Consider the following 22,230-nt stretch of genomic DNA (forward strand, 5'->3'; position numbering starts at 1 on the left):
GTTTGCTGTGTCCAGTTTTACTATTCATATGAGGCAGTAACAATCACTGATTATTTCTTCTTCAGGCTATATTATTCCTTCAGCAGCTGCTGGATTTCCAGGAGACAGCGAGTGCAATGTTGGCTTCTCAGGGTGAGTGTGTTTGCGGCTGGGCGGGGGACCAAGGGTGTGTGTGTTTGCGGCTGGGCGGGGGACCAAGGGTGAGTGTGTTTGCGGCTGGGCGGGGGACCAAGGGTGAGTGTGTTTGCGGCTGGGCGGGGGACCAAGGGTGAGTGTGTTTGCGGCTGGGCGGGGGACCAAGGGTGAGTGTGTTTGCGGCTGGGCGGGGGACCAAGGGTGAGTGTGTTTGCGGCTGGGCGGGGGACCAAGGGTGAGTGTGTTTGCGGCTGGGCGGGGGACCAAGGGTGGGAGGGTTGCTCTGATTTGTGTTTGCTGACCCTTCCATCCAAGTGCGTTTGGATTAAATCACTCCAGTTTAAAGGGGTACCGTCCAGCCGCAAACACCCGCTGCTTCCTAAACGTGCGTTACCGTGGCACCACTGGTGTTGGAAGAGGTCATGGCCCTCCGACCTTCCAGACTTTCCCGCCCAGCCACTGGGCGGTTCTCGCCTGCAATGAAACTTCTGTCGATGGATATCAATTCTCTAAAAGCTGTGGCTCAAGTTTCAGGGGGGCTTGAAATGAAATCATTGCAGGTATTAAAAGCTTGGGGCCTCAAAACGGCTTGAAAATCCCACCAATGTTGGGTTCAAAAATTACATCAAATTCTTGCAATTTCTTTCTTGCTGCAAATCTTGCCGGAGTGTTTAATTACTTGTCGGGCATTTATTTTAGAAACCAATTAATAATCTTTTTCATTGTCCTTTTTCTGAATTTTATTTTTCTTGCTTTTTACTTGAAGTAATATTGTGTCCACTCCCTAACCCCTCTGCCTGTCCGGCGTTGTACCCGCTCCCTAACCCCTCTGCCTGTCCGGTGTTCTACCCGCTCCCTAACCCCTCTGCCTGTCCTGTGTTCTACCTGCTCCCTAACCCCTCTGCCTGTCCGGTGTTATACCCACTCCCTAACCCCAACCTTACAAAAGGTAAATCGTGCTTGACTAATCTACTGGAATTTTTTGAGGATGTAACTGGTTAAAATAGATCAGGGAGAACCAGTGGATGTGGTGTATTTGGACTTTCAGAAGGCTTTCGATACGGTCCCGCATAAGAGATTAGCGTGTAAAGTTAAGGCACATGGGATTGGGGGCAAAGTATTGACTTGGATAGAGAACTGGTTGGCAGACAGAAAGCAAAGAGTTGGAATAAACGGGCTTTTTTCCGAGTGGCAAGCAGTGACTAGTGGGGTATCGCAGGGATCGGTCCTTGGACCCCAGCAATTCACAATATATATTAATGATCTAGACGTAATATCTCCAAATTTGCAGACGACACAAAGCTGGGTGGGCGTGTGTGCTGTGAGGAGGATGCTGAGAAACTCCAGGATGATTTGGACAGGTTGGGTGATTGGGCAGAAGCATGGCAGATGCAATATAACGTGGATAAATGCGAGGTTATCCACTTTGGTGGCAAAAACAGGAAGGCAGATTATTATCTGAATGGTAATAGATTGGGAGAAGGGGAAGTGCAATGAGACCTGGGTGTCCTTGTGCACCAGTCGCTGAAGGTAAGCATGCAGGTGCAGCAGGCGGTTAAGAAGGCAAATGGCATGTTGGCCTTCGTAGCGAGAGGGTTCGAGTACAGGAACAAGGATGTCTTGCTGCAGTTGTACAGGGCCTTGGTGAGACCACATCTGGAGTATTGTGTGCAGTTTTGGTCGCCTTATCTGAGGAAGGATGTTCTTGCCATGGAAGGAGTGCAGCGAAGATTCATAAGGCTGATACCTGGGATGGCAGGAATGACGTATGAGGAGAGATTGGGCTTGTACTCGCTGGAGTTTAGAAGAATGAGAGGGGATCTCATTGAAACTTATAAAATTCTGATAGGACTGGACAGACTAGATGCAGGAAGGATGTTCCCGATGGTCGGGGAGTCCAGAACCAGGGGTCACAGTCTAAGAATAAGGGGTAAGCCATTTAGGACAGAAATGAGGAGGAATTTCTTCACCCAGAGAGTGGTGAACCTGTGGAATTCTCTACCACAGAAGGCAGTAGAGGCCAATACATTAAATATATTCAAGAAGGAGTTAGATATATTTCTTAAGGCTAAAGGGATCAAGGGGTATGGGGAGAAAGCAGGGACCGGGTACTGAATTTGGATGATCAGCCATGATCGCATTGAATGGTGGAGCAGGCTCGAGGGGCCGAATGGCCTCCTCCTGCTCCTATCTTCTATGTTTCTGTGTTATACCCACTCCCTATCCCTCTGCCTGTCCGTGTTATACCCGCTCCCTAACCCCTCTGCCTGTCCGTGTTCTACCCGCTCCCTAACCCCTCTGCCTGTCTGTTATACCCGCTCCCTAACCCCTCTGCCTGTCCGTGTTCTACCCGCTCCCTAACCCCTCTGCCTGTCCGTGTTCTACCCGCTCCCTAATCCCTCTGCCTGTCCGTGTTCTACCCGCTCCCTAACCCCTCTGCCTGTCTGGCGTTGTACCCGCTCCCTAACCCCTCTGCCTGTCCGGCGTTGTACCCGCTCCCTAACCCCTCTGCCTGTCCGGCGTTGTACCCGCTCCCTAACCCCTCTGTCCGGCGTTGTACCCGCTCCCTAACCCCTCTGCCTGTCCGGTGTTGTACCCGCTCCCTAACCCCTCTGCCTGTCCGGTGTTGTACCCGCTCCCTAACCCCTCTGCCTGTCCGGTGTTGTACCTGCTCCCTAACCCCTCTGCCTGTCCGGTGTTCTACCCGCTCCCTAACCCCTCTGCCTGTCCGGTGCTGTACCCGCTCCCTAACCCCTCTGCCTGTCTGGTGGTGTACCCGCTCCCTAACCCCTCTGCCTGTCCGGTGTTCTACCCGCTCCCTAACCCCTCTGCCTGTCCGGTGCTGTACCCGCTCCCTAACCCCTTTGCCTGTCCAGTGTTGTACCCGCTCCCTAACCCCTCTGCCTGTCCGTGTTCTACCCGCTCCCTAACCCCTCTGCCTGTCCGGTGTTCTACCCGCTCCCTAATCCCTCTGCTTGTCCTGTTTAACTTCTTTGCTTTCTCTGAACTAATGGACTTCTAACCCTTTTCACTTTTGCCCTTCTCTTTGCTCTGCTGTCACTTGTAGTTCTGGGAGACACTTACAATATCCCTTTAGATCCCAGAGGTGAGTTAATGGAATTCCGAGTCCGTTCATCCCTGGCATCTGTCCATCAGTTTATATTATTTCAGTGGAATCCGTGTCGTGTTAAACCGTGTCCATTACTTCACTCTGTTAGCAGTTTATTCTCCCTGGAAATGTATTACCCATTATATACAGCGGGGGAGGGAGTGGCGATGGCAGTGGCTCGGGGGAAGAACTGATGCATAAATTGCTCAAAATTAGCATTTTTGTTTTTATACTGGGCAACTGCTTGTCCCTTTGTACCATTACTGGGGTAATTATTCAGCAATGCTTCCTAAAGGCTCAGTTGGTAACTGCGTTCCCCAAAGTGGAACATGATCCGTACAGTCCGGAAGATCCCAGGTTTGATTCCCGTCTGTGCTACGGTGGGCATCAGCGCTCCTGGCCTAGGGTAAGGAAAAGCCTGGGCCTGGTTAGTATCCAGTGACCCGTTCTGGGAAGATCTGGGGATGGGGGCCAAGGGCGACTAGCCTGCTGACACTTGCTGTCTAGGATCATGCTGTATAATGGCCACCTGGGTGAGGTGTCCGAGGGTGACTGTAACCCAGGGGATACAATTCCAAGCGGGGAAAGTGAAGTAAGCACAACGGGTTCCCTGGTACTGTAGAGTAGCAATTTAATACGGTTTGTCAGAATTCTTTTATTTCTTCCTTTTCTATTTTAATCTCTTCCTTTTTAAAAAATCATTTCATCTCGGCTATTTTAAGCCTAACTTGTAAAAATGCACGATGGGGCTTTTCATGGGTCCTCTTGATCGTAGCTCTATGGGTGAACCTGTGCAGACGGAGTTAAACAGGAAAGAGAGCGTTCCTGCTCTCTCTTTCCCTGCCGTCTCCGCGGGCTGCCGCTACACCTCCCCGAGCAGCCTGCGTCAAGAGTATTCGAGGAGCTGAAACCTGGGATCGGGCTGTTCCGCTGTGCTCTCCCCTCTAGAGATGGCGTGCGGGGAAGGAGGGGATAGTGGAGGAAATACTGGGAGAGAACGTCTCATTGTTAACCATTTATAAAAAAAACAAAAAAAAAAACAGCTCTTTTAACAACCCCCCCCCCCCCCCCCCCCCTCCCCGGGCTAAAATGTGTAGATAGGATGTATTCGGATATAATTTGGTTTTATAACGGAAACTGGAAATGGTTGACTTGCAGAGACTGGTTCCTCGACCAGCACCTACAACTCCGAGTTCAGCAGGCGGCTTCTCAGCAACTACATCTGTGAGTATTGGTTTTACAGCAAGGTTGTGCTGTGTTGTGTGCAAGTATTTGAAAGGTTTAAAAGGTGTCAATTGTAAGATTTCACCAAAAGTTCAGGTCTCATTAGAAGTGGGTGATAATCTGGTTCAACTGAGGCCTGGAAATCTGGCGCTGGAATCCTCTACATGTGCACGTTTGTGTATATATTATAATAATCTACAACTATCTACCTACCTTATTTAAAAAAATATAAATAATAAAATAAAAAAAAATTCTGCATTTGCTGTCCATACTACAGCGACTGTAGTTTTTTAATTGTACTGAAGAATATTTAGCCTTAAATAAGCAGCATAATACCTAAACTTTAACAGCAGAAAATCACATTGTTCCTGTCCTGGGACAGGAAGCTTGCTAGTTATTCTGATAAAAGTATATCTCGTGTCTGCCAGATGACAACAGACACAAATCAGTCTTTCATAAAAGAGAAATCAATCCAGTCAGTTAATATCAGGTGCTTCTGACCTGTAGCCTGAAAGTTCAAGCACTTTTCCTGCCCAAACAAGAATTAAATTCTGACTTGAGCCTGTGTTTATTTAACAGCTAGACTTTGTGGGCTTATAGGGACAGAGCTCCACTTTAGCAGTGGAATAGTACATTGTTCATAAGGCAGTTAAAGCACCTGTCTTTATAAAGAGGCATCCCATCCAATTTACCTTGAGCAAGGAGATTTGTTGCAAGGCAAGAATTTCATATGAACTCGTTAAGTGTCTGTTGCCTATTCTCACACCACGTAATCTCTGAGCGTCTCGGCACCAGAGCTTGTCTACTGTGAAGAGAATCTGAGAGTTGCATGTAAAATGAGAGTCTGTGTGTTGAGGTGGCAATACTTTAGTCTATTCCCATCATGTGCAATTTTTCATAATGTTTAGAAATGGAACGATCCCTTGCAGAGTTCAGTACCAAATTGAACGGAGGCTGCCTCACCCATTTTTACCAAGCCACAATGTTTACAAAGTGTGCAGTTAGGGTTTGATTATACAAGGAATGGAAAGTGTATTTTTTGTCTAATCTTGGGGCAACCTGGTTTTGTTCCTGAAATTGCTGGACAAGTTTTTGTGCTCGAGTTAGGGTGTTAATGTTGGGATATTGAGGAGCCATTTACATATCCGGTGTGAAGCATTTTCCCCAGTCAGGTTGGGTGTCTAGTTTGCTGTATTCTGCCTGAACACTGAGCCTTAACCCGAGTTTGTGGAGAACACGCTCAATCAGCTCCGATGGACGGGTCACATTGTCCGCATGCCCGATACAAGACTCCCAAAACAAGCGCTCTACTCGGAGCTCCGACACGGCAAGAGAGCCCCAGGTGGGCAGAGGAAATGCTTCAAGGACACCCTCAAAGCCTCCTTGAAAAAGTGCAACATCCCCACCGACACCTGGTAATCCCTGGCCCAAGACTGCACAAAGTGGAGGAGAAGTATCCGGGAAGGCGCCGAACACCTAGAGTCTCTTCGCCGGGAGCAAGCGGAAGCCAAGCGCAAGGAGCGCACGTCAACCCAAGCACCCCGCCCCTTCAACCACCGTCTGCCCCACCTGTGACAGACTGTGGGTCCCACATTGGACTCATCGGTCACCTGAGAACTCATTTTTAATGTGGAAGCAAGTCATCCTCGGTTCCGAGGGACTGCCTAAGAGGAGGATTGAGGAGCCATTTACATATCCGGTGTGAAGCATTTTCCCCAGTCAGGTTGGGTGTCCAGTTTGCTGTATTCTGCCCGAACACTGAGCCTTAACCCGAGTTTGTGGAGAACAGCTCTATATTACATGGCTGTAACCTTTCCATTTCCCACATTACTAGCATTGCTCTGGCAGCCTATGAATCACAATTCCAAAAACTAGACAGCAAACCTCCACTGAAGGTTCAAGGGGGATATTGGCATGAGTGGGTGGGTGGGAAATTAGTACTTTTAATTAGTGCTGAACACTCAGCAGTTTTGTGTCGTGACTTGTTCCCACGAGCATGTGGGTTGAGGCTGTGTCAGAGTTTGTTTTTATCTCCGAGCTGCCCTGTCGTTCAGTTTGGCATTTAGAAAAAAGATTTGGCATTTATATAGCGCCTTTCACGACCTCAGGATGTCCCAAAGTGCTTTACAGTCAATTAAGTATTTTTGAAGTGTAGTCACCGTTGTAATGTAGGAAACACAGCAGTGTGATAATGACCAGATAATTTGTTTTGCTGTTGATTGAGGGATAAATATTGGCCCAGGACACCAGGGATAACTCCCCTGCTCTTCTTTGAAATAGTGCCGTGGGATCTTTTACGTCTATCTGAGAGGGCAGACGGGGCCTCGGTTTAATGTCTAATCCAAAAGACGGCACCTCCGACAGTGCAGCACTCCCTCCTTGCAACAATGGAGTATCAGCCTAGATTATGCGTGCAAGTCTCTGGAGTGGGACTTGAACCCACAACCTTCTGACTGAGGTGAGAGTGCTGCCCACTGAGCCACGACTGACACCCCAAAGATAAAAGGATGGTGTGTCGATGCTGAGCCATTCTGTCCATGTTAAATGGACTGATTTTGATGCTTGGCATTTCACTGGGGGTGTTTTCTGGTCTCTACCAAGTTGTCTTGGTAAAGGGAACATAGGAATCGGAATGGGCCATTCAGCCCCTTGAGTTCCCCCATTCTGTCAGATCATAGCTGATTTGTACCTCAACTCCATTTACCTGCTTTTGCTCCATATCCCTTGATGTCCTTTAATTGATCCAGAAGATTACCTGTGTACTGACCTCCCGCTGGGATGTGTGCGCTGGGCAGGCTGGTGTGGCCCCCACTGTTAAACATCCTGCCAGCACTCCCACTGAACCTCACGCGTGTATAACAGGCACTCGGTTCAGTTACTGGAGAGCGCTGGTGAAAATGAACCCTTGGGATGGCGCTGGGGAGAAGTCGTAGAGAGAATAAAGACCAAGCTCTTGTACGGTGTACGTAGATGTTTTGTGTCGTTTTCAATAGGAATTTATTTCTGCAGCTTTTTACTCTGTTGTGCTTTTTAAAACTGTTCCCTCTCTTTCTGTAGGCAAAATACTCGGCAACTTGCAGCTGAACCTGCACAGCAAGGCTAAGGTTTATGAGGACACTGCTCTGGGTGCTGTCTTCCTTCTTAATAACTTTAATTACATCCTCAAATCCCTGGAGAAGTAAGTTTGTAATAATTGTGCTCTATGTCCCCGGGATGGCGAATATAAGACTGCACTCCAATGTTCCATTCTCGCACCTCCCCTCGGTATTTTCCCACTCTGCCTCAATGTAAATCTGCAGCCAAGACCTGCCATTTTGTGGGCTGCTCGTGACCCGCGTACTTGCCCCGGGCCGCCAGCCGTCTGGGCCCATCGCGCCCCGGGCCGCCAGCCGTCTGTGCTGTAGCGCAGTGGACGGATGCTCTTTAAATGCCTGGTGACAACACTGCTGTACTTTATAGCTTTTATATGTACTAGCACTGCCCTTTACCTTCCTACAGTGATATAGTTAAAGTAACTAACATAGTTTGTAGGTAAGTGCCATTAGTTACTGGTTAAAAGCTGAGTTAAACATATTTCCAGTCTGTGATGTTTGTTATAGGTCTGAATTAATCCAACTTGTAGCAGTAACGCAGAAGTACCCAGACAAGGCGTACAAGGGACACATTGAAGAGCAGCTCCAGACTTATCAGCGCAGGTAACTCTCGGATGTGTGTGTGTGTTTTTTGCTCTTCTGTCCTCTCTGAAGGCACTGACTCATGCTGGGACAGTTCCACAGACACCAACAGGCCTTCTGTACCTCGCCCAAGTGGCCCTTTGTTCCATGTGTATCTACGTGCTATTTGACTGTGGAGGCAACACAATGAAGCCTGATTCTGTCCTGACCTTGGGGCCATGTGCCCATAATTTCCAGCTGGCGTCACTGGGCCATGACGCTCTTTTTTTTCTTCCCCCCCCCCCCTTAGCCCAGGAGTGTTGACATCAATGTTGTGCCTCCTACCCCGGCCCTTCTGTGATCACCCACTGGGAATCAAAGCTGGGACTTCCTCGGTCTATGTCCCTTCCACACACAGGCAGTGCTCTTGCTAATTGTTCTGTGGGAGGAGGTTTATCCAAATAGAGAAATTCACAACAAACTCAGGTTAGTTACTATGAAAACTGGATACAGGTGACAGGAGAGATTACACCTTAAAGTGGGAAGCATTCAGTGGAATGGGTGCAGACCTTAAACACTGCCGGGTGAGATCGCTGGAGGGGAGATTTCCTGTCTGAAAACATAATACACAGGAACAGGAGAGGACTGAGGAATGCCAATAAAAGTGCTGGTTGGGATTTTAAGGCCATTCTGTTAATTGGAATTGCCTCCCTAAACTACTTCACCTTTCCTCCTTTAAGACGCTCCTTAAAACCTACCTCTCTGTCCAAGCTTTTGGTCACCTGTCCTAATATCTGCTTATGCACAATGGGCTGAATGGTCTCCTGTGCTGTATCATTCTATAAACGTTCCTGTGAAGTGCCTTGGGATGTTTTACTACATTAAAGGCAACCTATAAATGCAAGTTGTTGTTGATTGGAGTTGGCTGTGATTGCCCTTCACAATCAAATGGGTTGCCGACATCCACTGTTCAGGCTCACACTTGGATGCTACTTTAGGGGAGGAAGGAGCCCGAGTTATTGGAACCACAAGCTGTCGGCACCTGCAGGAGCAATGGGCAGAAATTGGGAGGGGGGCAGGAGTCTGACTTTTTCATCTTTTCATTGTAAAAGTGGGGGAGGATGGTGCCACTGTACAGCGGAGTTTATCTGTCTCTATTGTTACAGCTGGTTAAAGGTCACGACGCCCATTACGGAGGGGAACTTGCCTGCCTTCCAGCCAGGAACAAAAGTAAGTGCCTTAAATTTTTTGTTAAGGGTGTAAAATACTTGTCTTGTCACCTTGTGCAGGTCGCGCTGGGCTGACGGCTGCTGTAGTTTCCGCCCAGGCTCTTTCTTCCCTCCTCTCCTCTGGTACCTCACCCAGGTGGCCGTAACTGCCGCACGATCCTTGATGGTGAGTCGGCCCAGTAACCTGATCCTGCCCTTACCTGATCTCCACATCAGCTGGGATCACCAGGCAGCGATCAGACATGGGGACCCTGGCTGACTTTTATTTCTTGCTCCTCTTTTCTTGGCCCCGATTGTAGCAATCTCACCAGTTGCTGCAGCTGAGCACGGGAACAGGAGGCGGCTGTGGCCATTCAGCCCCTTGAGCCTGTTCCACCATTCTATTAGATCATGGCTGATCTGTATCTTAACTCCATTTACCCGCTTTGGTTCTGTAACCTTTAATACCCTGAGATAACTAACTCGACACAAACCAACAGTTGAACCTGGGACTTTTCTGGTCTGCACGACATGTGATCAATTTGAATCTTGCCTGATTTTAATCGGGTGAATAGCAATCTGTGTAAACAGAGACTGGAGTAATCCATTCTATTTTATTTTTCTAGTTAAAAGATAAGGAAAGGCAGGCAATTAAAGACAGATTTAAGGTAAGATGGACTTGGTGTGTAAGTTTTTTTTTTAAAGTTATGGTCTCTTCCTAAACTCCTGTGACTCACTAGCACTACCTCCTCCCACCTCTGCCTACAGACACATGTCCTAACTTCTCCCTCTTTCTGTGAAGTGCCTGGGGGTGTTACATTATGTAAACCGTGCTGTAAAAGTACAAGTTGTTGCAACAAGCTTTTGGGCCTTTCGCTGCACAGGGCATGGAGGACCTAACGCCCCGTCCCGCCCCAGCTTTGTTCTGCTGCTGTAACTACCCCTCTTTTTACAAAATTGCCTCATTTTAAACCTGTCCTGACTTGAGAACCTGCGGGGCAGTCGGGCAGGTTACACGGTGCTTAATATGGGAGCTCGTGGGCAGACTGTGGGAAGTCATCACAGTAACAACAGCTGCCGACCTGTTGGGCAATGTTTAGAGCGGGTTTATGGGATGCATCCCATGTCGATCTGCAACAGGCAGCTTATCTCTTGTGTTTAATATCTTTTAACATACTAAATAATTAAGAGCATAAACTGCCTCCACTACTCAATAAAAACATCAATCACAGGAGGTAATCCTGTGAACAGAACTGGCAATGATGGTTTGGGAGGCTGCAGTGAGTGAACACACCATCTTAGAGTTTGTGCTTTGTTGGCTGTCAAGGCCCTTGAGAAATGGGTCCGCCCACAGATTCAGCACTGTGATATTGGACTGGCCTAGGCTCGCTGGAAGTTTCTCGTGGCCGGGGCATTGCTATTAGCAAGTATTAATTCATTTAAATGAGGCTAGTTTTTGTTTCGAAGGCATTCAATGATGGACTGGAAGAACTGTGCAAAATCCAGAAATCCTGGGCCATCCCAGATAAGGAACAAAGGGATAAAATCAGGCGCGCACAGAAGGAAAATGTAACTGTGGCCTATCGGGTCTTCTGGCAGAGGTAAGAGTCGGACATTGTGTGCAAAAAACAGAGGCATAGATTAATCTGTTCCTGTGCCGAGTTACAACAAATACAGGAAAACCAGGCCAGGGGGAGCATGTGCCTATGAGAGCTCGCCCAGATTTACATAGATACAGAGAAGATAGGAGCAGGAGTAGGCCCCTCGAGCCTGCTCCGCCATTCAATGAGATCATGGCTGATCATCCAAATTCAGTACCCTGTCCCTGCCTTCTCCCCATATCCCTTGATCCCTTTAGCCTTAAGAAATATATCCAACTCTTTCTTGAATATATTTAATGAACTGGCCTCCACCGCCCTCTGTGGCAGAGAATTCCACAGGTTCACCACTCTCTGGGTGAAGAAATTCCTCATCTCTGTCCTAAATGGCTTACCCCTTATCCTTAGACTGTGACCCCTGGTTCTGGACTCCCCGGGCATCAGAAACATCCTTCCTGCATCGAGTCTGTCCAGGCCTGACAGAATTTTATAGGTTTCGATGAGATCCCCTCTCAATCTTCTAAACTCCAGTGAGTACAAGCCCAATCGACCCAATCTCTCCTCATACGTCATTCCTGCCATCCCAGGTATCAGCCTGGTGAATCTTCGCTGCACTCCTTCCATGGCAAGAACGTCCTTCCTCAGGTAAGGCGACCAAAACTGCACACAATACTCAAGGTGCGGTCTCACCAAGGCCCTGTACAACTGTAGCAAGACATCCTTGTTCCTGTACTCGAACCCTCTTGCTACGAAGGCCAACATACCATTTGCCTTCTTAACCGCCTGCTGCACCTGCATGCTTACCTTCAGCAACTGGTGCACAAGAACACCCAGGTCTCTTTGCACTTCCCCTTCTCCCAAACTATTACCATTCAAATAATAATCTGCCTTCCTGTTTTTGCCACCAAAGTGGATAACCTCACATTTATCCACATTGGGCAGAAACATGGCAAATGCACTAATCACCCAACCTGTCCAAATCGTGCTGGAGTTTCACGACATCCTCCTCACAGCATACCCTCCCCCCCCCCCCCCCCCAGCTTTGTGTCGTCTGCAAATTTGGAGATATTACATCCAATTCCCTCGTCCAGATCATTAATATATATTGTGAACAGCTAGGGTCCTAGGACCGATCCTTGCGGTACCCCACTAGTCACGACCCGTTTATTCCAACTCTTTGCTTTCTGTCCGCCAACCAGTTCTCTATCCAAGTCAATACCTTGCCCCCAATCCCATGTGCCTTAATTTTGCACGCTAATCTCTTATGCGGGACCTTATCGAAAGCCTTCTGAAAGTCCACATCCACTGGTTCTCCCTTATCTATTTTACCAGTTACATCCTCAAAAAATTCCAGTAGATCAGTCAAGCATGATTTACCTTTTGTAAATCCATGTTGACTTTGTTCGATCCTGTCACTGCTTTCCAAGTGCTCTGCTATTACATCTTTTATAATGGACTCTAGCATTTTCCCCACTACCGATGTCAAGCTTACCGGTCTATAATTCCCCGCCTTTTCTCTACCGCCTTTTTTGAATAGTGGGGTAACATTAGCTACCCGCCAATCCATGGGTACCGTTCCAGAGTCTATCGAGTTCTGGAAGATGACCAGCAATGCATCTACTATTTCTAGGGCCACTTCCTTAAGTACCCTGGGATGTAGATTATCAGGCCCTGGGGATTTATCGGCCTTCAGTCCCATCAATTTTCCTAACACCATTTCCCTACAAATACTGATTTCTTTCACTTCCACCCTTTCATCAGACCCTATGTTCCCCGGCATCTCTGGGAAGTTATTTGTGTCCTCCTTTGTGAAGACAGAACCAAAATATGTATTTAGTTGGTCTGCCATTTCTTTGTTCCCCATTATAAATTCCCCCGATTCTGACTGCAAGGGACCTATGCTTGACTTCACCAATCTTTTTCTCTTCACATATCTATAAAAGCTTTTAGTCAGTTTTTATGTTCTCTGCAAGCTTACTCTCATTCTATTTTCCCTTTCTTAATTAATCCCTTTGTCCTCTGTTGAATCCTAAACTGCTCCCAATCCTCAGGGTTATTGCTTTTTCTGGCCAATTTATATGCCCTCTCCTTGGACCTTATGCTATCCCTAATTTCCCTTGTTAGCCACGGTTGGGTCACCTTTTTTGTTTTATTTAAATGAATGGATGGAAAATCCTGCCTCACCTATGTGTCTGCTGTGGCTCAGTGGGAAGCACTCTTGCTTCTGAGTCAGAAGGTCGTGGGTTCAAGTCCTGCTTTGAGGCTTGAGCTCAAAAGCTAGGCTGACACTCCAGTGCAGTAACTGAGGGAGTGCAGCACTGTCGGAGGTGCTGTCTTTTGGATGAGATGTTAACCTGAGGCCCTGTCTGCCCCCTCGGGTGGATGTAAAAGATGCCATGGCATTATTTGATGAGGAGCAGGGAGCTATCCCTGGTGTCCTGGCCAATATTTATCATTCAACCAATATTACTAAAGATTATCTGGTCATTGTCACATTGCTGATTGTGGGATTTTGCTGTGTGCATATCTGCTGCAATCCTATTATAACAGTGACTGCACTTATTTTAATTGGGTGTAAAGCACTTTGAGACGCCCTGAGGTAGTGAGGCGCTATATAAATGCAAGTTCTTTTCTTCTGCCCGATTCTCCTGTATTGGCTGCACTTGTGATCCAATATGCCCAGGTGTTTAACTCCTTTGAGACAGTGATTGCAGAAAAGGCCTGTGCACAAAAATCTGTCCTGGATAGACAGGCGAATAACTTTGGTTAGAAGGCAAGAGTGTGTGTGACACTGTATCTGCTTCAGCTCACAGAAATAAAACTCGATGGGCAATGTCTCAAGTTTGATGGATCATTTCTTTCTGTACAAGCTTTTCATCACTGCCTTGTTGACAAATAATTGCGCTCATTAACTCCTGCAGGTATTCAAATGTTCCCTTTACCAAGAATATTGAAAAATATATAAAATACAGAGTGGAGCAGGTTGAAGAAATGATCGAGAAGCTCTTCGATACTTCAGCGTGAAGCCCATGCTTCACTTTATTCCGCCAGATCCATTTGCCAACTATTAATTGTTACCAATTTATGTAAAGAAACTATACTGAAGCCATAGGTTGCATTAAAGATATGAAACTTGACTGGCTTGTAATTATGCATTTCCAGCGACTGTAGCATTGCTTCGAATACTGACTTTTCACATACATTCCTCAAGATGTTTGATTAATGTGCAGTTCTAAACATGCAGCTCACTACATTTTCCAGTATTTAGGAAATCCTCACTCTCACTAATCCTTAGCTTTAGATTCTTGATTTTCTCAATTGCAGCTGGTGGAATTATAGTGTTAGAGATAATGTGAATTTATATACAATTTTTTCCTCGTTTTACCCTTGTGTTGAAATCCTGGACCCTGTATGTGCTCCTACATTGTCGTCATAGTGTAAGGTTTTCAGATGCAGATTTTGTTGATGGTGGTGCTCCTCCCTCCAACTCACTATCCACAGGGAAAAGCTCTTTGGGTTTTGACCAGTTGCACAACTGGGAGCAGGAATTTGTCACGTGACCTGCTGCTGCTATATTGCTTTAGCGAGGCCCTGTTATGCTACTAATGGAGAACTAAAAACCTATTAAGAGGATTAATGTGCAGGAGTTTAAGTATAAAACAGCAACCAATCCCTTCATATTCTCCCTGGGGTCCTGGCTAATATTTATGCCTCAACCAACATAAATTAAAAGATTATCTAATCAGATTTTATTGCTATTTGTGGGACCTTGCATGTGCAAATTGGCTGCTGCGATTTTCCAACATCACAAGTGACCACGTTTTTAAAAAAAAAAAAACATTGGCTGTCAAGTATTTTGGGATATCGAGGTCATGATCGGCGATAAGTGTTCGTTTTTCCACAAAGGCTCCTGCTTCTGTTCAGGATATTCATTTTCTTCCTTATAACTTCAGTGGGTTCTGTTTTGAAGAGCTGGAGTCCGAGCTTCAGACACTGAGACACATCAGGGAGGGGGAGAGTTACCTGGACTCTGTATCACGAGGTATTCACACCAATTAGATTAATTAATTCAGATGTAGTCCGTGGCCAGGGTCAGGATGGTGTGACTAGAAGTGAGGCAGGTACGGGGATGCAGGAGGTAGTGTTGGAGGAGCCGCAGCCCTTGCACTTGGTTCGAGGCTCTTACTCCCTGTGAGGTTGGGAACAGGGACTGCGGGGAGGATGAGCAACCTGGCCACAGCACCGTGGAGGGGAGGGGGGGTTAAAAGAAATGTTGTAGTGGTGGGGGATAGAGTTCTTTGCAGCCGAGAGCGAGAGTCCCGAAGGCTGTGTTGCCTGCCCGGTGCTAGGGTTAAGGACATCTCCTCTGGACTGGAGAGAAACTTGGAGTGGGAGGGGGAGGATCTAGTTGTCATGGTCCATGTTGGTACCAACGACATAGGTAGGACAAGGAAGGAGGGTCTGCTGAGGGCGTTTGAGCAGCTAGGGGCCAAATTAAAAAGCAGAACCACAAAGGTAATAATCTCTGGATTATTACCTGAGCCACGAGCGAATTTGGCTAGGACAAATAAAATAAGAGAGTTAAATGCGTGGCTCAAAGACTGGTGTGGGAGAAATGGGTTTTGCTTCCTGGGACAATGCCACCAGTACTGGGGCAGGAGGGAGCTGTTCCGTTGGGACGGGCTTCACTTGGCCAGTGCTGGGACTAGAGTCCTGGCGGATCATATAACTAGGGCTGTAGAGAGGGCTTTAAACTAACTAGTGGGGGGGGAGGTTCCTAGAGAGCAAATAATAAAAATGACAACAGAGAAGGTCATAGACTTAGGTAGCAGTGGGGAAATTGAAAACCAGAGCATATCAGGAAGGGGCAGAAGGTATGGAGTAAAAGGTGAAGTAATAAAAAGGGCAAAAGCAGGAATTAAGTGTCACAAAACATATTTGAAAGTTCTCTATCTGAATGCACGTAGCATTCGTAACAAAATAGACGAGTTAATGGCACAAATAACTACATATGGGTATGATCTTGTGGCCATTACAGAAACATGGCTGCAGGGTGATAATGCCTGGGAATTAAACATACTAGGTTATTTAACGATCAGGAAGGACAGGCAGGAAGGGGAGGTGGGGTGGCTATGTTAATAAAGGAAGGAATCACTAATACAGAGAAATGATATTGGGTCAAAAGATCAGGATAATGAAACAGTTTGGGTGGAGGTAAGGAATAATAAGGGGAAAAAAAACACTAGTGGGCGTAGTCTATAGGCCTCCGAACAGTTGCAACTCTGTTGGACGGAGTATCAATCAGGAAATAGTTGAGGCTTGTAATAAGGGAGCATCTATAATTATGGGGGATTTTAACTATCATATTAATTGGACAAATCAAATTGGGCAGGGCTGCCTTGAGGATGAGTTCATTGAGTGTATTAGGGATGGGTTTCTTGAGCAGTATGTAACTGAACCGACCAGGGGGCAAGCAACCTTAGATCTGGTCCTGTGTAACGAGACAGGATTAATTAAAAATGTCCTAGTAAAGGATCCCCTTGGAATGAGTGACCATAACATGGTTGAATTCCATATTCAATTAGAGGGTGAGAAGGTTGGATCTCAAACAAGCGTGCTAAGCTTGAATAAAGGAGACTATGAAGGTATGAGAGCGGAATTGAGTAGAGTGGATTGGGAAAATAGATTAAAGGGTGAGACGATACATGATCAGTGGTGTACATTTAAGGAGTTATTTTACAACTTCCAAAAAAAATATATTCCACTGAAGAAAAGGGTGTAAAAGAAAAGACAGCCATCCATGGCTAAGTAAAGAAATTAAGGATAGTATTCAACTAAAAACAAGGGCATATAAGGTACCCAAATCTAGTGGGAGGATAGAGGATTGGGAAAACTTTAAAAGACAGCAAAAAATAACAAGATTGATTAAGAAAGGGAAGATAGATTATGAAAGTAAATTAGCAAAAAATATAAAGAGTTTTTATAGTTATATAAAAGGAAAAAGGGTGGCTAAAGTAAATGTTGGTCCCTTAGAGGATGAGACTGGGAAATTAATGGTGGGAAATATGGAGATGGCAAAAACACAATGAATATTTTACATCAGTCTTTACAGTAGAAGACACTAAGAATATCCCAACACTGGACAGAGGGGAGGAGCTAAACACGATCAAAATCACTAAGAAAGTGGTACTTGGTAAAATAATGGGACTCGAGGCGGATAAATCACCTGGACCTGATGGCTTACATCCTAGGGTCTTGAGGGAAGTGGCGGTAGGGATTGTGGATGCATTGGTAATAATTTTCCAAAACTCCCTGGACTCGGCAAAGGTCCCGGCCGACTGGAAAACTGCTAATGTAACACCCTTATTTAAAAAGGGCAGTAGACAGAAGGCTGGAAACTATAGACCGGTTAGCCCAACATCTGTGGTAGGTAAAATTTTGGAGCCCATTATTAAGGAGACAGTAACAGGACATTTGGATCAGCATGGTTTTATGAAGGGGGGGAAAAGTCATGTTTGACAAATTTGCTGGAGTTCTTTGAGGAAGTAACATATAGGGTGGATAAAGGGGAACTAGTGGACGTAGTGTATTTAGACTTCCAAAAGGCATTTGACAAGGTGCCACACAAAAGATTATTGCTTAAGATAAAAAAAATCACAGGATTGGGGGTAATATTCTGGCATGGATAGAGGATTGGCTATCTAACAGAAGGCAGAGAGTTGGGATAAATGGTTCATTCTCAGGCTGGCAATCAGTGACTAGTGGTGTTCCGCAGGGGTCGGTGCTGGGTCCCCAACTCTTTACAATCTATATTAACGATTTGGAGGAGGGGACCGAGTAACATATCAAAGTTTGATGCTACTAAGATGGGAGGGAAAGTAGTGAGTGAGGAGGACATAAAAAACCTGCAAGGGGACATAGACAGGCTAAGTAAGTGGGCAGAGATTTGGCAGATGGAATACAATACTGGAAAGTGTGAGGTTATGCACTTTGGTAGGAAAAATCGTAGAGCAAGTTATTATCTTAATGGCAAGAAACTGGAAAGTACTGAAGTACAAAGGGATCTGGGGGTCCTGGTGCACAAAACTCAAAAAGGTTAGTATGCAGGTGCAGCAAGTGATTAAGGCGGCCAATGGAATGTTGGCTTTCATTGCTAGGGGGATAGAATATAAAAAATAGGGAGGTATTGCTTCAGTTGTACAAGGTATTGGTGAGACCGCACCTGGAATACTGCGTACAGTTTTGGTGTCCATACTTAAGAAAAGACATACTTGCTCTTGAGTCAGTACAAAGAAGGTTCACTCGGTTAATCCCAGGGATGAGGGGCTGGACATATGAGGAGAGGTTGAGTAGATTGGGACTCTACTCATTGGAGTTTAGAAGAATGAGAGGCGATCTTATTGAAACATATAAGATTGTGAAGGGGTTGGATCGGGTGGATGCGGGGAGGATGTTCCCGATGATGGGTGAAACTAGAACTAGGGGGCATAGTCTTAGAATAAGGGGCTGCTCTTTCAATACTGAGATGAGGAGGAACTACATCACTCAGAGGGTGGTAGGTCCATGGAATATGCTGCCCCAAAAAGCTGTAGAAGCTACATCATTACATAAATTTAAAACAGAAATAGACAGTTTCCTAGAAGTAAAGGGAATTAAGGGTTACGGGGAGCGGGCAGGAATTTGGACATGAGTCTAGGTTCGGATCGGTCATGGCCCTGTGGGTAGCGGAGCGGGCCCAGGGGCTGTGTAGCCTGATCCTGCTCCTATTTCGTGTGTCTAATTCTGTTAGATTCAGGAGATGGTTCTGTGATAGTGGATTGGCGGTTAGGATCAGCTCAGCCATGATCTTATTGAATGGCGGAGCAGGCTTGAGGGGCCGATTGGCCTACTCCTGCTCCTTATGTTTTCCAAATAAATTTCCCCCATTAATTTTTTTTCTAACCTAGATTTGAAATGTTACATTAACAGTCTATTCAGTGTGCTTGAATTTCCAAGAGGTGAAGTGCCATCTGAACTCAGAGCGACGGAGGGTACAGAAGCAATTGCAGCTCAGCTGGCTAGGTCAGAATCAGTAGGTGGCACTCTGCACTTACCAGACCAACATCTTCCTTAAGCTGAAACAGTTACGTCAGTGCTAACGCTACTGGCCACTATTGCACCACATAAACCTCACACAAAGGGACACAAAAGGTTGCTTGCATTTGTTGTGCTGTTCAGAGTACAATAATATCAGTGCTCTGCAGATAATTAGTTTCTAAACTCCAATAAAACACTTTGGAAGGCTAAAAGCCAAAGCACTGATGAATTAGACGACAGCCAACAGTGCAGTACAATCCATTCCATAAACTGAATTCCAACCCCTAGAGCGGTTGGGTTGATTAAAAAGCCACATTTTCACATCTGGAAATAACTTGGCCTGTAAACCGTTAAGACTCCATTCCAAGTAAACTGCCATAGTACACAGGGATTTACATGTTACAACAATCAGTGGTGCAACTCATTTAGAAACCAAGTTCCCACCAAATCTGTACAAAGATCATCATCTGTCTGAATTCAATGAATAAAAACAATGAACCACAAATTACATTTTCCCCCATATTCTTTTGACTGCCATTTCTTTCCTCAACAACTTGCATTTATATAGCACCTTTAACAAAGTAAAACCTCCCAAGGGCCTTCACAGGAGTGATTATCAAACAAAATTTTACACTGAGCCACCTAAGGCGATATTAGGGCAGATGACCAAAAGCTTGTTCAAAGTAGGTTTAAGGAACGTCTTAAAAAGGAGGAAAGAGAGGCGGAGAGGTTTAGGGAGAGAATTCCAGAGCTTAGGGCCCATGCAGCTGAAGGCACGGCCACCAGTGGTGGAGCGATGAAAATCAGGGATACGCAAGAAGTGGCTTAGCAAGACTCACCTTCTCCGGGCAATAAACACCCACATCCAGAGAATTCTTAAAAAAATGTTATATATACAAAATGAATTAAGACAAAACTAAATTTATATAGAGTTTGATTTATTGCAATCACTAAAATCAGTTTGGTCACTTGATTGCACAGAATTGCTGGATAAAATTGATTAAAAAGTTTAAAAAATAAAAATCACACAGCAAACAAGGTTTTCACAATGAACAGAAAGCTGTTTTAAACATTATTGTGTCTGGGGATACTAATTCAGAAAAAGAAAATGTGCAAAACATTATCAAATAAGACAGTGGTCACCTTAGTATAAACAAGGGCTTCACATATCATCCCATCAGTGCAATCTCTCAATCCTCAAACTCCTTCCAGTCAGACATTTGATGTTACAGGTATTACTCTTACGTAAAATACATAAAAAACAATAAAAACCTGTCCAATGAATGCACGCTTCCATAAAATCAGTGCGGAACTTACACAAACAGGAACAATTCGAGTTGTTTTGCATGCAGACACTGTGCCAAGTTCTTAATTCGACACAGCTGCACATTCTGCGAGTCTCCAGCCTTGTAGACGCGGTACAGGTGGTAGCGATCTTTGGCCCGCAATGCCAGGTCTACTTCTCGAGCCGAGAGCTGCACAAAGTTCTTCTCAGCTTTGATGGTAGATTTAACTTCTATGAAGGTCTCCACCTGCCCGTCGCTCACGGAGCTGAACACGACCTTGAAGTCGTAGGGCAGGCCGCTCTCGCCGTTCTCATTTGCCCACATCACGTCCTTGGGCTTGTGCTGGCTGTCGCTCTCCTTCCAGTGAGTCAGGAAGGCGTGGACCAGGCGCTCCCCCCATTCTCCGATGGCGGAGTTCTCTGCCTTGTCCTCACCGAAGACAACCGCCATTGGCTTTTCCACCGCGCCGTGTATTGGTAGCTCCTCCAGGACCTCCTCGTGGGGCCGCTCTTTTGTCCACACCGGGACATCAAGGGGAAGGGCTGGTCGGAAAGTGTTCGCAGGAGCTCCGTTGAAGTGGTTGCTCTTTGTCACCGATACCGCTGGTTGCTGGCTGCTCAGCACAGAGAGAAAATAACTAAAACACGGAACTCACCCCTGGTCCCACCTCCCACACACTTTATTCTAACGGGGTTAAAAGACACTTCCCAACACATCCGGTTCCTAATCACAGGAGATGCAGAGTAGGAGGGATAGAAAGGGAAAGGGGATAAGTTCTCCCCAGGGATTTATATTAATCAAATTAAATCAAAACAAAGCTCTTGACTACTCATGTGGGTACTGTCCATTGGTGCCAGTCATGTTCTGATATCCTACTCAAGTGGCCATTCTCTATGGTGAGCTTTGACAGCAGTTATTGACAGGCTATTCACCTGCAGAATGCACCACACCTAAACCCAATCCTGCCCTCCCCCATCACTCAAACACCCATTATGGTAAACTGTGGCTGACTGTTCCTCTCCCTAACCTCGGGGATGCAGAGCTGATTACAGGACCAACTGCAGAGCTGGGTGAGGTTATCGACTCAGCACAGATCAAGGTTGGAACACAAAAACTTTTCTGGTGTCCTCCATTTCTCGTATGGTCAACTATCAATCTCAGTCATGGAGAGGCGCTTCCCCAGAGAGAGCGAGCGCGAGAGGGCACAGAGGAGATTCACAAGGATGTTGCCAGGACTGGGGAATTTTAGCTGTGAGGAAAGATTGGATAGGCTGGGGTTGTTTTCTTTGGAACAGAGGAAGCTGAGGGGAGACTGGATTGAGGTGAATAAAATTATGAGGGGCCTAGATAGAGTAAATTGGAAGGACCAATTTCCCTTTTCAGAGAGATCAATAACCAGGGGGCACAGATTTAAAGTAATTGGTCGAAGGATTAGAGGGGAGTTGAGAGCTTTTTTCACCCAGAGGGTGGTGGGGGGTCTGGAACTCACTACCTGAATGGGTGGGAGAGGCAGAAACACTCACCACATTTAAAAAGTACTTGGGTATGCACTTGAAGTGCCGTAACCTGCAGGGCTACAGACCAAGAGCTGGACAGTGGGATTAGGTTGGAGAGCTTTTTGTCAGCCGAATGGCCTCCTTCTGTGCTGTAAATTTCTGTGACACAGACTGAAGATAATTGGCAAAAGAACCAGAGGGGAGGGGAGGAGAGGAGAATTTTTAGTATAAGATTCTGAGGGGGATTGACAGGGTAGATGCAGAGAGGCTGTTTGCCCCTGGCTGGAGTGTCTAGAACTAGGGGGCAGTCTCAGGATAAGAGGTCAGCCATTTAGGACTGAGATGAGGAGCAATTTCTTCACTCAGAGGGTGGTGAATCTTTGGAACTCACTGCCCCAGAGGGCTGTGGAGGCTCAGTCACTGAGTATATTCAAGACAGAGAGCG

At 46.2% G+C, this 22,230-nt stretch overlaps 2 protein-coding genes across 6 annotated transcripts in view; one reads left to right on the top strand and one right to left on the bottom strand.

Annotated features, from left to right (window-relative positions):
* The window catches only part of exoc7 (exocyst complex component 7), a 38,458-nt gene extending 24,394 nt beyond the window's left edge, over positions 1 to 14,064 (top strand). The window contains 8 exon segments of the mRNA XM_085964115.1: positions 66 to 132; positions 4,403 to 4,468; positions 7,526 to 7,646; positions 8,068 to 8,163; positions 9,288 to 9,351; positions 9,956 to 9,997; positions 10,797 to 10,930; positions 13,849 to 14,064. Of these exon segments, the coding sequence (XP_085820241.1) occupies positions 66 to 132; positions 4,403 to 4,468; positions 7,526 to 7,646; positions 8,068 to 8,163; positions 9,288 to 9,351; positions 9,956 to 9,997; positions 10,797 to 10,930; positions 13,849 to 13,951 (693 nt within the window). The 3' untranslated portion in view covers positions 13,952 to 14,064.
* Positions 14,065 to 19,924: 5,860 nt separating this feature from the next.
* LOC147102975 (uncharacterized) overlaps positions 19,925 to 22,230 on the bottom strand; it is a 164,691-nt gene continuing 162,385 nt past the window's right edge. For all 5 annotated transcript variants that reach the window (XM_085963981.1, XM_085963979.1, XM_085963977.1 and 2 more), the window contains one exon: positions 19,925 to 20,902. In XM_085963981.1, coding sequence (XP_085820107.1) covers positions 20,317 to 20,902 — 586 coding nt within the window. In that variant the 3' untranslated portion in view covers positions 19,925 to 20,316. The remainder of the gene's footprint in view (positions 20,903 to 22,230) is intronic.

This window comes from Somniosus microcephalus, chromosome 21 (genome assembly GCF_052327205.1).
Source record: "Somniosus microcephalus isolate GS21.2 chromosome 21, FLI_Smic_1.0, whole genome shotgun sequence".
NCBI lineage: Eukaryota > Metazoa > Chordata > Chondrichthyes > Squaliformes > Somniosidae > Somniosus > Somniosus microcephalus.